The sequence below is a fragment of the Zootoca vivipara genome, chromosome 4 (assembly GCF_963506605.1).
Source record: "Zootoca vivipara chromosome 4, rZooViv1.1, whole genome shotgun sequence".
Classification (NCBI taxonomy): Eukaryota; Metazoa; Chordata; class Lepidosauria; order Squamata; family Lacertidae; genus Zootoca; species Zootoca vivipara.
The window spans coordinates 71,594,829-71,615,042 of NC_083279.1; the positions used below are offsets into that span (position 1 = coordinate 71,594,829).

The 20,214-nt window shown below is 42.2% G+C and overlaps 1 protein-coding gene across 3 annotated transcripts in view; it reads left to right on the top strand.

The window, feature by feature from the left end:
* The first annotated feature begins 422 nt into the window (after positions 1–422).
* GRAMD1C (GRAM domain containing 1C) overlaps positions 423–20,214 on the top strand; it is a 57,739-nt gene continuing 37,947 nt past the window's right edge. The window contains exons 1-6 of one of the 3 annotated variants that reach the window (XM_060273745.1): positions 423–637; positions 4,594–4,671; positions 8,825–8,984; positions 13,847–13,931; positions 18,770–18,873; positions 19,395–19,490. In XM_060273745.1, coding sequence (XP_060129728.1) covers positions 8,877–8,984; positions 13,847–13,931; positions 18,770–18,873; positions 19,395–19,490 — 393 coding nt within the window. In that variant the 5' untranslated portion in view covers positions 423–637; positions 4,594–4,671; positions 8,825–8,876. The remainder of the gene's footprint in view (positions 638–4,593; positions 4,672–8,824; positions 8,985–13,846; positions 13,932–18,769; positions 18,874–19,394; positions 19,491–20,214) is intronic. The other 2 variants (XM_060273744.1, XM_060273746.1) reach the window with 2 other exon arrangements.

A 20,214-nucleotide genomic window follows, 5' to 3' on the forward strand; every position in this document is an offset into this window, starting at 1 on the left:
AATAATAATTTGGAAAGGTGAAGCAGAGTAGCTCTCCTTGTGCTGAGTATGGTTGGTTCGTGATGCCCAGTAATTTCACAAAATTCAGCATAGTATGGTAATCCAAAACATCTGTAGAGCTAGCAAGTTGGGGAAGGCTGCTGTAGGAGGCGCATGAGCCCGATCAGGTGGCAACATACCTCACTTAACACATTAAGCACTATAACGCACTGTAATTGTAGTGCACTGTCATTTTCTGTCATGTTTTGCTGTGCTAATTAGGTGTCTCAGTAACACCTGGCAGGGTTATTCACAGCTGACTGCGACCTGTTCTTGCATCCTGATTCATAACAAACACGTGAATGATATAATTGCTGGCAGCATGCTCTCAAACGTTTAAAACAGTTGACTTTTAACACCATGCCTAACAGTGATCTGGCATCTTAGGATAAGCACAGATCTTCCCAAGTGTACTCCTGGACATATAGTTAAGGGAGCTGTGAAAACAACAAGAGAACCGTACCTCTAAACCAACCGGACCATGTTTCTAAACGTTGGCATGCTTGCCACAACACACACCTCAGCCCCATACAATGGAATATTCTCCCAGTGGATTTGATGCTGATTCGCCCTTAGAGGATATACTCTTCTTTTCAAGGTAGGTTCTATCAGATGTTCCAAGATTACTTAGTTTAAAAAAATCAAAAGACTTTAGGGTTTATCTGTGGCTAGTTTTCTATGTGCATGGGTCTTTTTGTTTGTGGGTGGAAAAGCCTAAATTAATCCAAGCTTCCACCTATTAATGAAGTGGCATAGATGCAGTTTTAGCACATCAACAAGAACTAAGTTGAAGGGTATAGAAGAATTTTAAACTTATTAGATACTTGTTATGAGTCTGACTGGATTGAACCATTAGCTATATCTGGTGTGTGCGTCCCCTATTCAGACTCCTTTTTTAACGGTGCCGTATGCCTAGATGCTGCTGTTATTTTTTCCCCCTAGCAAGCATTATATGAAAGTTGAAAGGCACGCATCCTAGTAGTTCAGTTGGGTTTTGGTCACATTGTCTTCTAGTCCAGTGTATACTTTGAGACAAGAGTAAACAATATTTTATGGGAAAAGATGAAGGGAGGCACAGAACACACTAAGTGATCATCTACAATATATATTTAAAGCATTATACCACTTTAAACAGCCATGGCTTCTCTTAATGAATCCTGAAAACCAGTTAAGGATGCTGAGAGTTGCTTGGAGACCCTTACTCCTCTCACAGAGCTGCTATACCCAGAGTTCCCTGGGTATTGACTGTTAAAAGAGTGTGGGAATTGTAGCTTGCTGAAAAGGACATAAGGGTTTCCAAACAATTCTAAACACACTACAGTTCCCAGGATTCTTTGGGGCCTAAATCTATTTCATTGAATTGAGACATTTGAAATGCTCCTAAGCAGTTTGCAGACGTAATCTAATTTGACTAGAATGCATATCAGTGTGCTCAACTATTTTGGGATTGATAATTAATTTTAATATAAATTTATTCAGTGATATAGTGAAGCGATATTGTTGGAAGGAGCCCAGAGAATTGTGCCTGAATAATAAAGTTATCTAGCTTTGAGTACATAGCATTTGATACAGATAGCATTAGAGAGGAGCTAATTCCATGGAGGCATGGAGAAAGCATAATTTCAAAAAACTGCAGAAAAACAGTGACCTGGGTTGGATAACCCTTTCCCCCTGGATTTCTTCCTCTGTGAAATGTAGGAGCAAAACTGTACCCTCCCACCTTGCATAACAGGTGTGTCTGCCCTGCAGGCTATACATGCACAGCTATAATGTTTAAATATAATATAACACATTAGAATTCAGCATGTGAAGGCCAGCTGAGTTCCCTCATACTTTATGAGGATTGACTGTGCAATTTGGACCGACACACCTTTATCCCCTGCTAACATTACACCCACATGTGGATATCTGGGATAGGTGATTTGGGCAGGAAGGAGGAATCCTGATTTCCAGCACACAAAGATAATCAGAAAGTATCACTTGAGTGGAACTGCATTTTGTGAAGTTTGTTGAACAGCCTTATTGTATCTGTTTTCTCAAAACAAGTCTCGCTGAGTTTGGTGGGCTGACTCCCCTCTGACCGTATAGAACTGCACCTAAGTCAGGATCAGTAGTACTTGGGGAAATCTCGCCAAATTCACTGTGTGACATGTGTCTTTGTCACATGCTGTGGGAGACAGTGGTCAAAGAGTTGCAAACTGGCTCTGGGCATAAAAGGACTAATAGCTGCAGAGGGCTTATATTTCTGTGGTTTAATGGGAATACAAAGGAATGGGCAAGAACATATTTCTCATAATACATTTACATGGCTCAGTAATCCAGAGGAAATCATTCCTCCAAATAAGCAAGCATGGCATGGGTACAGGAGAATCCTGCACAAATGCTGCTCTTTGGCTTCTGCTGGGTCTGTTCTGACCCCTCTAGCATTTCTGTTTCTCTCTGCCAATTAACTGGGCATTGAAGACAGCACACCTCTGGATGTATGTGTCTTGTGGTGATTTAATCCCCATCCTAAAGCTGCAAGGTGTTGACTAGACAGTATTCACAAGCTCATCGGGAGTGTTCTTGCCTCTGTTGTGCCGGAGGCCAAACTTTCCATTGTCTGTTAATGGGAGAGCCTATGAGGCTCATGGATTTTCAGGAGCACGTGTAGAATATGGGAAATTGTTTTTGTTTTTCCGAGCTAAGTAAAACATTTGCTCTGTAATAAACAAAATCTGCCCTTATTCCCTTATGGGGTATACAAGAGCCCTCATAGAGTCCTTTGTAGGTTCTCCATCGGTAGGAGAAAATAACAGAGGCCAACCAGAGAATATTGAGAAGCAAAGCAGCTATTTCTTCCGGCAATCTTAATTCCGGTTTGGTATTCATCCAGTCCAGCCTTTCGCATGATGAATTCTGCATATAAGTTAAATAAGCAGGGAGACAATATACAGCTTTCTCGTACTCCTTTCCCAATTTTGAACCAATCAGTTATTCCATATCCAGTTCTGACTGTAGCTTCTTGTCCCACATAGAGATTTCTCAGGAGACAGATGAGGTGATCAGGCACACCCATTTCTTTAAGAGCTTGCCATAGTTTGTTGTGGTCGACACAGTCAAATGCTTTTGCGTAGTCAATAAAGCAGAGGTAGATGTTTTTCTGAAACTCTCTAGCTTTCTCCATAATCCAGCACATGTTTGCAATTCGGTCTCTGGTTCCTCTGCCCCTTCGAAATCCAGCTTGCACTTCTGGGAGTTCTCGGTCCACATACTGCTTAAGCCTGCCTTGTAGAATTTTAAGCATAACCTTGCTAGCGTGTGAAATGAGCGCAATTGTGCGGTAGTTGGAGCATTCTTTGGCACTTCCCTTCTTTGGGATTGGGATGTAGACTGATCTTCTCCAATCCTCTGGCCATTGCTGAGTTTTCCAAACTTGCTGGCATATTGAGTGTAGCACCTTAACAGCATCATCTTTTAAAATTTTAAATAGTTCAGCTGGAATATCATCACTTCCACTGGCCTTGTTATTAGCAATGCTTTCAAAGGCCCATTTGACTTCACTCTCATGTCTGGCTCAAGGTCATCAACCACACTACCTGGGGTGTATGAGACCTCCATATCTTTCTGGTAGAATTCCCCTGTGTATTCTTGCCACCTCTTCTTGATGTCTTCTGCTTTTTGAGAAGCAAAGCAGCTAGTAAGCTTCATCTTTATTGAACTGTTGCAACAGGGTACCCCCTCACAGGCAGGAGAAAGAGGAGGACCTAGAACAAAGGCGTGCCTGCCCTTATATAAGACATAAAATTGCCCACCCTGTAGTCCAAGACCACCCCCAGAAGCATCACAGAAGGGGTGTAGCCCAAGACCACCCCCCAGATACATCATACCTACATCACAGAAAAGGGCGGTCTACAACAGAAATCTGAGTACTGTACTGTACTTTGTTTATCCCCTGTCTGCCAGGCTATCTGATAATGCCTTCTCTGATTGCCCTTCCTAGTAGTCTGGCCATTCCTTTGAGATGGTAATCACTTTAATTCCTGAGACAATGGGAAGGTTCCCTCGCCCCCTCCTTCCTTGCAGGGAAACTGTTATGTACTGAGCTGAATCCTAGAACAATAGGATTCAGAATCAGCGGGAGCTACCCAATCCAACTCCAGATGGAAGTGAATCCGCAACCTGATTGGCCTGCTGGAGCAGCCAATCAGGCGGCTGGCAGAAGTGAACCTGCTACCTGATTGGCCTGTAGGAGCAGCCAATCAGGCTGCAGGCAGAAGTCAATCCACAATATAATTGGCCCACAGGTGTAGCCCTGAAGTAGCCAATCACGCAAGGCCCATTGTGTAAATAATGTATATAAGCAGATGGTTTGGGGAAAAGAGCCATTCTTCTCCTCTTCTCCTTGATGACTATGAGCTGAATAAAGAGCATGAAATTCACTCTCGACTCCGAGTACATTTCAGAAACATTTTGTCAACTTCACACATGTGGCCCATACATTTGTGTACGTGTCTGCTTGGTACATTGATGAACAGTTATTATATATATAAAACCTTAATTTTTTTATTTCAGCTTGGTGGCTAAATAGCTCAGATCTTGGGTCTTACAAACAGACTTTGGAAATCCTGAACTGCTTTCCCAGCAAGCAAAGTAGGATATGCTAAACATTACATAGTAGTATAACAGAAATATATCCCTTTGATCCAGAATCTCCTTAATTCCTGCTACATTAACCATGGTGAAAATAAAGCCAAGAAAACCAAAGCAATTGTTTTAGATTCATTTCAGATAATACTCATGCATAAAAGCGTCAACAACAAAATCACCCACTCCTAAGTATTTAAGAGTTTTACGCTGCCAGGCAACGATGAAAAACATCATAAATGTGGGTTCTTTGTGGTTTTGTTGTTTGAGGATATGATCTCAATTAAATGTTAAAAATAATCGCTTCTGTATAGGCCGTTGGCATGGTTTGAGTTGGTTTTATTTTCACCATAGCGTCTGTACTTGGCATGAATCGGTAGCCTGTTGCCCTGCAAAATATAAGTGCACAGCTTTTTAAGTTGTTGTGTGCCATGTGGTTATTTCTGTATATAATAGGAAGGAAATTTCTAAAACTTCAAGCCTGGCTTACAGTGAGTGCAGGAAACAACATTTTCTAGTCTTCTTAAATAGCTGTTGTTGTTTTTTTGGCTTGCAATAAAAAATATATTTCAAAGCATTTTAAAGCTTGCAATAAAAAAATAAAAAATAAATTTTAAAGCATTTTGCTTTTTTCCCTTAAAAAACCCCTAATTTATGAGAAACAGAAACCTTATTTCTTCAGAGCTAGAGAAGCTTTATGAAAATCATGGTGCAAATTACGAGGGTTGCGGAAGCAAGGAGATTCTGTACATGATTAGATCACAGCGGAAGTATGATCAGTCGCCCTGTCATAACAGTGCTGCCAGTGTGGAGCACTGTGTATTGAGGCATATATGAGTCATGTTAAAAACACTATTTTCAGATGCCTTCTATCACCTTCCCAATCAGGAGGGAAGTGATTGTTAAGTATTTGCAAATGTGTTTAAGAGTCAAAATACGGATAAGGCAGGATGCAGATTTATTGAAAAGCTCCTTTACGTGTCTGTGTGTGTTCATCCATACTTTGGTTTGGGAGGCTGTTGAAGGATTGCCTTACTTATCTGGAAGAACTAGTTTCTGGGGTTTACTTGAGTAACTGAACCTTATACAAAATACATATGTGGCCTGGTACTCTTTGCCACTCAGCATCATATGAAAAAAACAGCTAATATATGAAAAAATATATATCTCAAGCAAGGTATAAGGCTTCAGAAATGTCTTTCCTTTTTCTACCAAAGAGAAGTTGTGTCCTCCATCATAGAGCTTGGGGAATGGGAAGATAAACTCTTGTTCCTAATTCCTCTTCTGCTGTTCCTCTTCTATATCGTTTTATATCCTCTACTCTGAGAGCTGTCATAGCAAGAGGCTATGAAGCTGTATTGGCCATAGTACCGGTAGTTGTGGTGCGATGAGGATTTTGGCTGATTATGGTAGTGCCCTGTCCTTGTAAGCCACTAATTCTTAACAGGGACCATATTTGGAACTGAGGAAGAATCTGCAGCACTGGCTCTGCCCATTCAGCTCTCATGTGAGTTGAAGGTGCAGGCAACATTACTTTTATTTCTTACTTCCCAGCTGTGAACAGCATCTTACGCTTCCCATTATCCACGTAAGCTGTTTTCTCCTACGGGCAACCTACACATTATGCACATTATACATGAAACATGTAGCTATGTTTCATCTTTTTCTTAAATTCAGTACAGATGTGTGTATGTGTATTGCCCATTGTTATAGGGATTGTGCATTGGGAAGGAAGAGTTCACTCCCATTGGTGAGAAAGTATGTTTGAGCACAGTGTGCCCCAGTCCTAAGACTGTTCCAGTATTGAATTCCCTGTTTGTGTTGACAATCCCAGAAGGGGGAAACAAAAATCTAGTCAAGTGAATTTGCTTTGGGGCATGATTGAAAAATTAAGTGTGAATGCACCTTTTAAAATTCCAGGAGCATACTGGTCCTTTCCTGACATCCTACCTTCTTTGTAATTGAACTGACTGACTGGATTGGTATGCAAACTTTAAGATCTCTGCATGATGGAGAATTCTTAAAAGAACTGAGTGTTGACTTCTGTCTTGACAAGCAAGATGTTGAGCTGTTGCATGGACAAAAAGAAACTAGATGAAATTGTTATGAAACATTTATTGACTGGCAAGGATTTATTTATTAAGAGATTTTTAAACCTCATCCCACAGCAGTCTCAAGGCTGTTAATTTTTTTGTTACACGCCACCCCAATCTCAGAGTTGTGCGATTTTCCAGGTGTGCTTACCCAGGGTTTGGGTTTGCTTCTGGAAATGAGGCACAGTACAGACTCTGGTTTATTTACACACATATACAACCTGAGCCTATGACAGAAGGGTTCTCAACATTACACTCCAAGATGGTCTAGCTTCTCCCATAGGCATAACCCTGGATTCAAACAGACATCTGCCATGGCCTGCAGCTTTTCTTCCAAAAAAAGAGGCAACACGTCGACCAATTCCAACGGGCGAAATATATCTGTTTTTATCTTTATAAACTATAACGACATGCGAGACAGTGATCCAAGGTAATCATACTGTTTTGGTTTGGTCTTCTTCAGTTTTTTAACTTAGTGTTTATATACAATCTGCAGAACAGGGGTCATACACATATGTCATACCCCTGTAAGCCCGTTGGAATTGGTCGACGTGTTGCCTCTTTTTTTGGTATTTTAACTCAAGTCTGCAACACAGGGCTTGTTACTTTCTGCAGCTTTTCTTCAGCTTCTAGATCACATAACTCATTTGTCACATCATGGCTCTGAACCCTAACCGTCTAACCTAACGTACTTGGCTTCATCTCTAGAAGAAGAGGAGCCTCACCCATTTGTTGTGTCACGCAGAGTTCCTTTGATCCTCTGTAGTCTTCTTAATGGCCCACCAGCCCAGGCAATTTCCTCACAATGAAGTTAGCCACCTTAATTAACCTTTCAACACTTGGCTTAATTAAAGGATTAGCAGTGTCTAGCACACATCTTAATGCACAGGCTCTGGCTTAACACACCTAGTCTTAACACTCCAAGCATTGATTAAATTCTGACACCTACTGGACCCAAATCACATGACTGAACATGGTTTGAAAGAAATATGTGCTCTCCCAAGCCCACATCCCCATCAGAAATTACAAAGGAGGCCATGTACCTGTCCTCTTAATTTGTCGTGAATATTAGAAGATACGCGGGGAAGCCTTTTAGTAGAAACATTAAGAGCTCTATATTTCTTGCAGTGGACATGCCAAAAATTCATGGAGGTTATTTGTATTGGTACAAATGATAAAGCTCCACATTACTACTCTTCTGGATTTGTCTAAAATTCTTCTAAAAATGTTCCGGATCTTCTAAACCTTTGGAAACCTTTATATTGTGGGGTTATCTTTTCTGCAGTAGCCAGGTTGCATACATCTTTATGCCACAAATATATTTTCAGGCATTCTGCTCTAGATAGCCTAGCAGCTGCCAGCAGCCATACTGCCATTTCTTTAGATTGTAATCTTTGAGATTTACCAGATTGATCATTGAGGCTGGGAGCATTGCAGAGCACACTAGTTTGACTGTTTAGTAGAATACCACCGATCCCTTTTTCTTTACCTATCTGACTGTGTGTTGTGTGGGCATTTTTTTAAAAAAAAATGTGTCTAGGATTCAGTGACTTGGAGCCAAGGTTTCTAAGATACTCTGCAATGTGACCCTGAATGGTATGTTTCTCTTGTACCTGGTGAAGTGATTCCATTCTCTTAACTACCACTGTGTTTAGTTAATCTGAATCTTAACAAAAATGATTATTGATGTTGTGTCATCTGGCATGAACGTTTCTGAAAATTAGTTACAGGTAGGTAGCCGTGTTGGTCTGAGTCAAAACAAAATAAAAAAATTCCTTCAGTAGCACCTTAAAGACCAACTAAGTTTTTATTTTGGTATGAGCTTTTGTGTGCATGCACACGAAGGTATCTGATGAAGTGTGCATGCACACGAAAGCTCATACCAAAATAAAAACTTAGTTGGTCTTTCAGGTGCTACTGAAGGAATTTTTTTATTCTGAAAATTAGTTTATTTGATTCTACTGGGAATGTTTTCCTGGTCTGATTGAAGGCAAAAAAAAATATCTCACCTGCCCAAACACTGCACAGTTAATCTGATTTTTTCCCCCAAAATCTTTCTCCTTCAGCCTCTACAAGTAGCAGGGGGGCTGAGCCAAAGACTGGGACATAATCACACTAATGACCAGGCCTCTGTCTGCCATTAGCCCTCTGGAAGAGTGCCCTTTGCTTAGGAGACTCTCCTCTCCAGAGCAGCTCAGGGGAAATGAAGAGGAACAGAAAATGCATGTAAGTAGAACACACAGGCCTGATTCTTCTAAAGCAGGGGTCAGCAACCTTTTTCAGCTGTGGGCCGGTCCACTGTCCCTCAGACCTTGTGGGGGGCCTAACTATACTTTGAAGGAAAAAAAAGAACGAATTCCTATGCCCCACAAATAACCCAGAGATGAATTTTAAATAAAAGGACACATTCTACTCATGTAAAAACACGCTGATTCCCGGACCATCCACGGGCTGGATTGAGAAGGCGATTGGGCCACATCCGGCCCCTGGGTCTTAGGTTGCCTCCCCCTGTTCTAAGGCTTGAAGAATAGAGATGTTTCAATTCAGCTGATTCTCATCTGGATTTGCAGCTGGCTCCAGCGAAAAAACATTTTATCTGAGGTGAAGCTGAAGCTCACTCACACACCTTGATGTTGTGGTCACGAAATGACGGCCATGCATATATTAAGAGGTTTGTGTATATGTGTACATCAGCAATATCTTGGCACTATTAACAACACCTATTTTCTAGACTAAACAGTACTAAATTTGGTAAAAGAGCCACATGACCTATGGAAGTTAAGTATATTAAACTTTCTTTCTCGAACGAGAGACAGAAGGAGAGTAAGCAAGTCAGCAGGGCTCTCTGGGTTTAGGTGCTGATTCTGAGAGCAGTAAAATGCACCTGCAAACAATGCAGAGAGCCCACGCTCCTGTAGAACATTAATAATAATAATAATAATAATAATAATAATAATAAATAATTTATTATTTATACCCCGCCCATCTGGCCGGGTTTCCCCAGCCACTCTGGGCGGCTCACAAAAGAAAAATAAAACACAGTGATCTATTAAACATTAAAAGCCTCCCTAAACAGGGCTGCCTTCAGATGTTTTCTAAAAGTCTGGTAGTTGTTTTTCTCTTTGACATCTGATGGGAGGGCATTCCACAGGGCGGGCGCCACTACCGAGAAGGCCCTCTGTCTGGTTCCCTGCAACTTGGCTTCTCGCAATGAGGGATCCGCCAGAAGGCCCTCGGTACTGGACCTCAGTGTCCGGGCAGAACGATGGGGGTGGAGATGCTCCTTCAGGTATACTGGACCGAGGCTTTAAGGGTCAGCACCAACACTTTGAACTGTGCTCGGAAATGTACTGGGAGTCAATGTAGATTATGTTAAGAAAAGGTAATAGGAAAGCTGCAGCATGTGTGAGAGAGAAAGCAGTTGTGAGCTGTGTTCACATGTAAAAATAAACCATGGCTTGGTATTATGAGGCTGAGGCACAAGGAGCCTTGGGCTCACACGCTCTCCCCTTCCTCCACCAGCAGCGGTGTACTTAGGGGTTGGCAAAACTGCCCTCCACTGGGGACACGCACACACGCAAAAATCACCTATCAGACTTTGGAGTGTAGGACATATAGGTGTTGTGGTGAGATAAAACGTGGAAGAAGCTTCCTGCCCTTGCGGTAAAATGATTTTGATTTTTTTTTTTTGGCAGAGGGCGCCAATGCAACTCCTTGCCCTTGGCACAAGCGACCCTATGTATGCCTCTGTCCACCACCACAGTGGCAAGGAGGAGTTTGGAAATTAAATGCTGCTTTGTGGTATTGTCTGAACCTAGTCTTAACTGTGATGAGTAGAAGCAAGCCAGCTTCAAACAATAGCTTATGAAGCTGACATATAGTTACAATTAACCACACTTTACTGTTCAGACATAACACTAAACCATGGTTAATGTGAACCAGTAGTGGAAGCATCCCAATTTAATGGCTGCACTGGAAGGGGCTCAGGGAGGGAGTGTGCCCTTGTGCAAGGATTGGAGTCAAACTAGATTTGATGCAGGAGATTGTCCGTGGAGAGAACCATAGAGCACATGCTTTGCACCCAGAAGGTCACAAGCTTAAACCTTAGCATCTTAGGTAGTGGATGATGTGAAAGACACCTGTTTCAGAACTGCTAGAGCAGGAATGACTCTCCAAAACCATTGGAGATGTTGTTAGGCTCCAGCTTCAATCAGCCACAGCATGACCATTGGTCAGGGATGATGGGAAATGCAATCCAACAATGTATGGAGGGCCCTGGGTTCTAGAGCTGCTGCCAGTCAGCAGTGAACAGCAACTGGCATTCAAAGTCATAGTGCCTCTGAAAGCAGACATAGAACATAGCCATTCTTCTAATCTTTCAAAGGCATCAAAGTTGGTGGCCATCTCTACCTCTTGTGGGAGTGGATGCTATAGTCCCAACTAAGTGCTGTATGAAGAAGTTACCCTTCCTTTTGGTGTTTTCCTGACTAATTGCTTTAATTCCAACTGAAGCAGAGTATCTTAATTGTCCTTCCACCATAAACATGCCTTTTATACTAAAATATTATGCCTGGAAAAAGCAGCATGTGGATTATGCTGAAGAATACAAGACGCAAGGGGGGGAAAGAGCTTTATTTAAGATCCTACACATTCCACTGCTTTTTCCACTATTTTAAGCTATATATCTTTTCTCTTTGTCTTAGACGTTGTATCTTCTGCTTAGAAACAATTGCATTTTTGGTAGTCTTTGTTCACTTTATGGGAAAACAGTCATACACCAAGCGGTTTGTAGGTGAGGCCTGGTGTGGTCTAGCAGTGCTGAGGCTCAAGAGATTTACGTAGTTTGTGCAGTTTAACTTTGAAAAGACTCCCCTGGAGTGCTGATTTTTAGCAGTGTTGCTTTGGCCTGAGTATTGTGATAATCTAAGCATGCTTGAAGAAGTTTTTTGTTTACCCAGGGACAATTACAGTGAATCGGCTTGCTAGTGGAGAAATCCTCTTTGATGTTCCAAAGGGAGCTTAAAGAACTCTAAAATGATGTATATCTCACATGATGACCTGCAAGAATGAACAGAATACATGCAGCATCTATATTAATCCTCTGCGCTATTAAACATAGAAGAAAATTAGTAGGACCTGGCCAGTGTTTGCCACTTATTCTGTGAGATTTCTGGCTGAATCTTTTAAAGCAGGGTGGGAGAGATTTGTGGCCCTCCAGGTATTGAACCTCAGCTCCTATCAGTCCTAGCCACCAGGTTCCTAAGGTGAGGGATGGTGGTAATTTCAGTCCAGCATCATCTAGAGGGCCACAGGTTCTCCATTTCTACATTAAAGATGCTGGGTGGAATTCAAAGTGGCTGTTATGACATTGCTCCATCAGTGCAAGTATTTCTGCTTGGCTGTTTGGAACACACTCCCCCCCCCCAACATGCTGTTCTGGGCATTCTCCTGTCACACACATCCCAAGCTGATTTGCCGGGGTGGGGGTGGGAGAAGAGGGAAAGCCCTATTGCACTAGCAGGACTTGCTGTGCTGGTTTCTAACAGCACAACTATTTAGTTGAATCTGGCCCATCATTTTGCACCAATATTCTGAAACATCTTAGCTTAAGGAAGGGTGGGGTGGGGGGAGAACTAGAAACAGCTGGAGTGGTGGATCCAGAACTGGACCATACTCTTTAGACCAGGCACCCCCAAACTTCGGCCCTCCAGATGTTTTGGACTACAATTCCCATCTTCCCCAACCACTAGTCCTGTTAGCTAGGGATCATGGGAGTTGTAGGCTAAAACATCTGGAGGGCCACAGTTTGGGGATGCCTGCTTTAGACCATTCTGAAAGGAAGGTGAGGACCACCCGCCTGTTAATTATGGATGTCGTATGAATCATATGATGCCAGGTGACTCTAAAGTTCAAAGCCATGGTAGCAGACACAGGCACATCTCCAAAGTTTGTTCTAAAGTCCCACACCTCAGAGATCAGAGATAAACCTCTGGTTTTTCTTTTATATTAAAAAGCAGTAGTAGAAGCTTATCTTAATTGGATATAAGTCTTTGCCAGTTGCCTTTTAAAGAGGGGGTAGAGGCTTTTTGTACCTGCTGCCTTTTTTCTTGTTTGCGTCTTCTAAAAAAACCAGGCAGAGGCTTATCTCCGATCTTAGCACTGTGGTCTCATGGTGCCAAGACTAGAGATATGAGTTCCCTTATCGCTTACTTTAGCACTTTGTGCTTATGGAAATAGCAGATCTCAGTGCCTGATGTCATATGATACCACGTGACTGGCAGCTGGGTGCAGTTTGCCCAGAATGCCCTTGTAGGTCAAATCCAGAGGCCTAGTCTTTGGGCCAGAGCTTCCCCATGCTAGGGCACAAGAAAGGGAAGGACACTAGTTAGGTCCTCATGGAATGCCATTTTCTGCCAGGGACTGAGCTTGCCGCTTCCAGAATCCCAAGTGAAGTACTAACTTGCACATGCTATTTCTACCAGGGAAGGCCTCTATGACCTCTTCTTATGCTACCTTGGAAATGTGGGAGTTGCTAGAGCACAGCTCCTTTCCACTGCTCCTTTCCACACCTTGGAAACAGTCTGAGATGTCCTGAGTCACAGAGGAGGAGTCTTTATCTCACACTCACATTCTGTGGCTTTATCTCACATCCACATCTCAGCCTTGTGCATGTTTCTACAGATGGAAGGCGGTCAGGATTGCAATAGCAGAGTACTGTACAGCTGCTTTTGCATTTTGCATTAATATCTATGATACATCCAGACTGCTATATTTCGTAAGTGCACATTGCCCAATGAGATGACAACAGTAATTTCCTTTTGTGTTGTCTGTTAAACCTTGGATATGGAATGCAAACTCCATGTACAACTTCCTGGCTGGGATTCAGGAGGCTTCAGAACTGCAGGAGGGTTTCTGCCAGATCAAGGGAAGGCTGGAGACTGGGTTGTGCTTAAGGCGACAGTGCATGATTAATTCACTGGGTGTGGGCACTGTACAGTTGCGTTCATTCTGACACTTGCTTTTCTGCGAGGATTTGATAATAATAAAACACAAAAAAACTTGTTTAATTGAAACTTTTCTTTTTGCAGATCTCAAGCTCCACTTACAAATATAGGAATGAGGAATTTAAGAGACAATTCTCGCACCTGCCAGATTTGGAAAGGCTTGTAGTAGGTAAGAGGGAAATGTTGCATCCTATGAGTGGAGCTACAAGTTGCATTTTTATATTTAAAGCAAATTTGAACCTTGTAACTTGGAAACGTAATGCAAAAAATACTGAAGGCTTTGTTGTGATGAAAATGAAACAACTTAAAGGACACCTTCATTGAGGCACACTTTCTGAAATAATAATAATAATAATAATAATAATAATAATAATAATAATAATATTTATTTATACCTGCCCATCTGGCTGGGTTTCTCCAGTATGTAAACTGAAGCCCAGCCGTTCTTTAAAATTCACACTTTTCAGAATTTTGCAATGCAGTTCACCAGTCAGGTAATATGCATAAAAATGCACATGCTAGGGTAAAGTGTGCATAAAAATGTGTACAACGATGGTTTATAAATTGCTTTGCAAAAATGCATGTATCTGGCAAAATCGAATACAGAAATGTGTATATGGTATTAGGAGGAATCAGCACTGAAATGCTGGTGAATTTTCATGAAGATTTCTTTTAAAAAAATGGGAACTTAACTGATGTTAAGATTGGAAAAAAGAGAAATGAAGAGAAACCAAAACTGACATATTTGCCTATCCCTAGCCTTGGATCTTTGGGCCTTGCCATAATGTTGAAACATTTTCAAGAAGTTCAAACAGCAGATTAAGAAGAGATGGGGGGGGGGAGGTTTCTAGTTCATTTGTACTTGCAGAACATCTTCTTGCTAATTTCATTTCATTTGTGCCTTGCTTGCTTGCCTTTAATTTCTCTGTGCTTGAACAGCGCTGACATTTTGCTCTTTAATCTTCTGGATGTATCTGCCTTTTGTTCTCAGAATGTTCAACAAGGCCCTGCCCATTCATTTCATCCCTTTGCAAATCCTCCATATCTCCCTTGTGTATTTTGCACAGCTTTCAAATGTGCCCATGACACAAGCTAACCTGATCTCATTTTTAAAATATCCTTACTGAAACATTATCTGAAGCTTTAAAACAGCCCATATTCAATAGAGAATTAGTAAGATCTGCAGTAAACAATTCTACTTTATTCTAAAATTCCAAGCTGCTGTTTGCACTGATGTAGGAAAGAAAGCAAGAAAGCAATTTGGCTCTTTGTGTGAGGCATACTTTCCATATGACAACCATTCTGAAACTGAAGAGTAAACAGCTGGATTAGGCATGAGCTGCATTGAATGCAAGTTTGGCTAGTCAAGGACAGTGCAAAGTCATAGTATTGTATTCAAAGGAAATGTTATTATTCATTAAAGTGTTTCCTACTGTGTATTGCACCCTACAGCAGTTTCAACCGTTGTTCTCCAATATGTGACATGAAGTCAGGAACTATTACATATGATAAAAAAACGGAGCAAAACCTTTTAAAGAATAAAGAATGGGAGGAGAGCTAGTTCTTAATCTGAAAAGAGGGTCAAAAATCCATGGCACCGCGCCCTCTGTCCTTGAAGCCTTCCTTCTTACTCCTAAAAGTTGAAGCTTAAGCCAGCTAACACAGATATGCTGTGAATAGGAAAGCAGATTACCCTGGATGGAGGTGTTCAACCAATCCTTGATGGAATTGCACTCACCCTGAAAGACCAAGTTTCCAGCTTGGGTGTGCAGCCCCCAGATGCTGAGGGCTGCAGCTGCTTTTTATCAGCTTCAGTTTGTTTGCTGTGAACCTATTAAGAGATGTTGGGCCGTGCCACAATTATTCATGCACTAGAGATTGCCAGGCTAGACTCCTCTGAAGCTTTCTACATGGGGTTGCATTTGATGATAGTTCAGAAGTTACAGCTGGTACAGAATGCAGCTGTTTAGCTACTACTGGTTGGGGTCATGTTGGGGACCCAGGTGGCGCTGTGGTTAAACCACTGAGCCTAGGGCTTGCTGATCAGAAGGTCGGCGGTTCGAATCCCTGTGTCGGGGTGAGCTCCCGTTGCTTGGTCCCAGCTCCTGCCAACCTAGCAGTTCGATAGCACGTCAAAATGCAAGTAGATAAATAGGAACCGCTACAGCGGGAAGGTAAACGCCGTTTCCATGTGCTGCTCTGGTTTGCCAGAAGCGGCTTTGTCATGCTGGCCACATGACCTGGAAGCTATACGCCAGCTCCCTCGGCCAATAATGCGAGATGAGCGCGCAACCCCAGAGTCGGTCACGACTGGACCTAATGGTCAGGGGTCCCTTTACCTTTACCTTGGGGTCATGTTACACATATACCGTGTTTCTCATATTATAAGACACGTCTTATATTTATTTTTTCCTCAAAAAAACACACTATGGCTTATTTTCAAGGGATGTCTTATTTTTTCCCTCCTCCTGCCGCGGCCGGCATTGTTGCTGCGCCTATCACTATGTCTTATTTTCGGGGTATGGCTTATATTCATTGAATGCTTAAAAATCCTGCTATGGCTTATTTTATGGGTATGTCTTAAAATATGAGAAACAGGGTACTTAGCCAATTGCACTGGTTACCAGTGTGTTTCTGGGCCCAATTCAAAGTGCTGGTGATGATATTAAAATCCTAAATGGTTGGGACCAGGTTATATTATGGACTGTGTGCACACACATTAGCCTACTCATGCCCTCATACTACTCAGAGGTGCCTGTGAAATAGGGTTGCTATATTTCAAAAATAAAAAAACCCAGGACACCTCAAAAGTTGTTGAGGCTTTTTTAAGGGAAACCCCAAAGTTGTTGACAAAGCACCACATTTCGGAAATTCCCAAGGATGCCATCTCTACCATTGAAATCCCGGTGAAGTCTGGGAAAATCCTGACGTATGGCAGATCTACTGTAAAAACTATTAGGCTCGCAAGCACATAGAACACTACCTTTTCTGCGGCGGCCCCCCAGTTTTGGAATTCTGCTCTGAGTGATGTTAGGCAGGCCTTTAACAACTTTTAAACAGCAACCCCCCCCCCACTTTTAAATCATGCCCTTTTGATGCTGAATTAAAAGGACTACTTGCTCTGTGCTAGTTTTGTATTCTATTTTTGGATGTAATTGGCTTTCAGTGCTTGTAGTGCTTCGTTTGTATATGCTTATTGATTTGTAAACTGATTTGTTAGGCAATTTGGCATTGAGAAGCTTTTAAAATAGATAACTAAATTAGGATGCATAGTGTTTGGAAATAATTATTCCTCAATGAGAGAAGCACTGTGTGCATAGGGAGAAAGCCTGTCCCACTCACAGCTAGTGTATTTGACGGAGAGGCTCAAATTATTAAAACAGTCTTTGAGTCCTATTCCCTGAAAGTTTTTGTTTTAGCTGTTCAGATGGCCAGGTCCCAGTGATACGGAGGCACTCTATTTTGGAACAGGTGGTGGCAAAAATGGGTGGTTTTTTGTTAGTAGTAGATACTGATGCAGATTTATTCATAAGATCCCACTTTTAGGGCTCAAGTGCAGTTTGAAGTCTGAGCAATTTGTAAAATGGGCAGGGCAATCTGAGCTGCAATAAGCAAGCCTGAATAATAATAATAATAATAATAATAATAATAATAATAATAATTTATTTATTTATACCCCACCCATCTGGCTGGGCCTCCCCAGCCCCTCTGGGCGGCTTCCAACAAAATATTTTTTAAAAATGGTCTGTTAAAAATTAAAAGCTTCCCTAAACAGGGCTGCCTTCAGATGTCTTCTAAAAGTCTGGTAGTTGTTTTTCTCTTTGACATCTGGTGGGAGGGTGTTCCACAGGGCAGGTGCCACTAACGAGGTTCCCTGTAACTTGGCTTCGCGCAACGAGGGAACCGCCAGAAGGCCCAGGCAGAACGATGGGGGTGGAGACGCTCCTTCTGGTATACTGGGTAAATCTTGGTATCTTGAGGCCAGAGTTGGTAGCAGAATATGTGTTTTGAGGCCAGAGTTGGTAGCAGAATTGGGGTCAGAGTTGGTAGCAGAATATGTGCTTTGCAGGGTTTCAGTTTTAAGTTTTATTCTCTTCTCTCTCCATGCCATAGTCCTTGTGAAAAATGTCCATACCTCAAAGCTGCTATTTTCTCCAGGAGAGAAATTGTCATTATCAATGCCAGTATTAATGGCTGCTTCCCTCCTGGGGCATACAATAACTTATGTGTTTCTGTGTCTGACACCAGGACCGTGGGATGGAGGGAAAGGATGTAACAGAGTTTCATTCCTGCTCCTCCCAGCAGGTGCTATTAAAAATAAAAGAGGACCCATTAACTACATTCACACATATAACATTAGGTGTAGTTTGGCCCTTGTGTGTAACCCCTGGAAAAACTGGTTCTGGAAGTAATGATGTCACCAGTCTCCAGTCAATCTTTTGTTGCAAACTGGCAGAACCAGTTTCTGCTCAACTCATTATGGGAGAGAGAAGATGATATACCTAAATAAAACCTGGCGAATGCACTTCCACAGTGAGCTCACCTTTTAAATTATGTAACTCGTGGGCATCCAAACTATGAGCAGACAACATTAGGCTTAACCTGATGACCATTCTGTAAAAGAGCAGGGTCATGACTTCAGATGCATGTAAATTTCAAGGATATCCCTTTCCCAGCACAGACATGCCTTTTTCCTCAACCTGTTTTTGACGTTTTGCCAAGCATGTAGATTTACTGAGGAATGAAGCACATGTTAATTTCCCTCACATCTTAAAATAGTTGTACGCTGTTCTTTAAAAGGTTTTTCCCCTGAAGCTGCTCAGAATACGAAATGTTTCAGGTATCCCTCTGACAAATGAAGAACATTTCCTTCATTTTAACAACCATCCACAAGATACCTAAAGCTGCTTGAAGTTCCTTAAGAGCACAACATTGCTGATAAGCTAAATCAGGAATTTAGCTGAGCTCTGTTAAAAAGATACACTCTTTTATCATTTCCCTTTTTAGATTATGCCTGTGCTCTTCAGAAGGATATCCTCCTTCAAGGACGCCTGTATCTTTCTGAAAACTGGCTCTGTTTCCACAGCAACATCTTCCGATGGGAGACCACAGTAAGGCCTGTGTGTGTGTGTGTGTGTGTGTGTGTGCGTGTGTGCCTGCAATGACTCCTCAGGACTGACCATCAGGCATAGTGAGACAATGGCCTCGGGCAGCAAAATTGGGATTGACCTACCATTAGGCAAAGTGAGGTGGCTGCCTGAGGTGGCCTTGCACTTCCTCAAGTGTGGTAATAGATGCTGTCCCATTTCCAATGTTGAAGTGATATTTAACTGCCAGTTTGATAGGCTTCTGGACATGGGGTGGGGGGTGGGGACCCTCCTTTGCCTCAGGCGGCAAAATGTCTTGGGCTAGGCCTTACTTTCCTAAAGTGATCTGTACCCCACTTTTTATTGTGCCCAGAATTCTCTGCCACACCTAGAAGGTTCTGTTGCAGACAGATTGATATAGAAAAGGTTCCTTGTGGATAGCAAGTCTGAAAACCAATGTTTTACATACTATGACATACTATGCTTTCGTCCGAGGTCTTACATTGTTTCGTCTGAGGTCTTACATGTGTGTTCTTGAACTTCAGATTTCTATTGCCTTGAAGGATATCACCTTCATGACAAAAGAGAAGACAGCTCGGCTCATCCCAAACGCCATCCAGATAGCAACTGAAGGGGAGAAGGTGTGATTTCCTTTAATTTATTATTTACTTCTTTTCTTAAATACTGAACTGTCCTGGCTCCCACCCAGCACACACAGACAGAGATTCTTATGTTTAAGAAAGGGGGAAAAAGAGATGTTTATTCAAGCATGTAACAGTACCAGCTTGGCAGCAGACACACAGTTCAGGAATCAGACAAGATGCTAAGAACTGGATGTAAACAATGATGATGCCCCAGTTGTTTCCATACCCCACAAGCCATGCAAGCGGCAAGCTCACTTGCAGGACTTCCTTGCTTTGTGGGAATGTCAGGATTGGAATGCATGCTTTTCTGAGGTAGCTGGGTCTGCTGTCATCTGCATCCCTCTTGTATCCTCCTGATCAGTTGCTTCCACCTCCTGATTTGCCCCCCTGCTCATCTAGTTTTGCCTCCATTCAGTACTCGGCTGAGTTCTACATTGGCAACACTGAGACTAAGGAAGAGGAAGGTGACAGTCAGTGCCACCCCCTGGCCTCAATATAAGTGGGGGCTATCTGAAGTTGGTGGGGTAGTGCCCCATTTGCCCTAATGACCTATGTGGCAGTAGACCCTGTTGAGCTTAGTGGGACTTATTTCTGTTTAGTTACAGGTAGGTAGCCGTGTTGGTCTAACATAGTTGAAACAAAATAAAAAAATTCTTTCTAGTAGCACCTTAGAGACCAACTAAGTTTGTTATTGGTATGAGCTTTCGTGTGCATGCACACT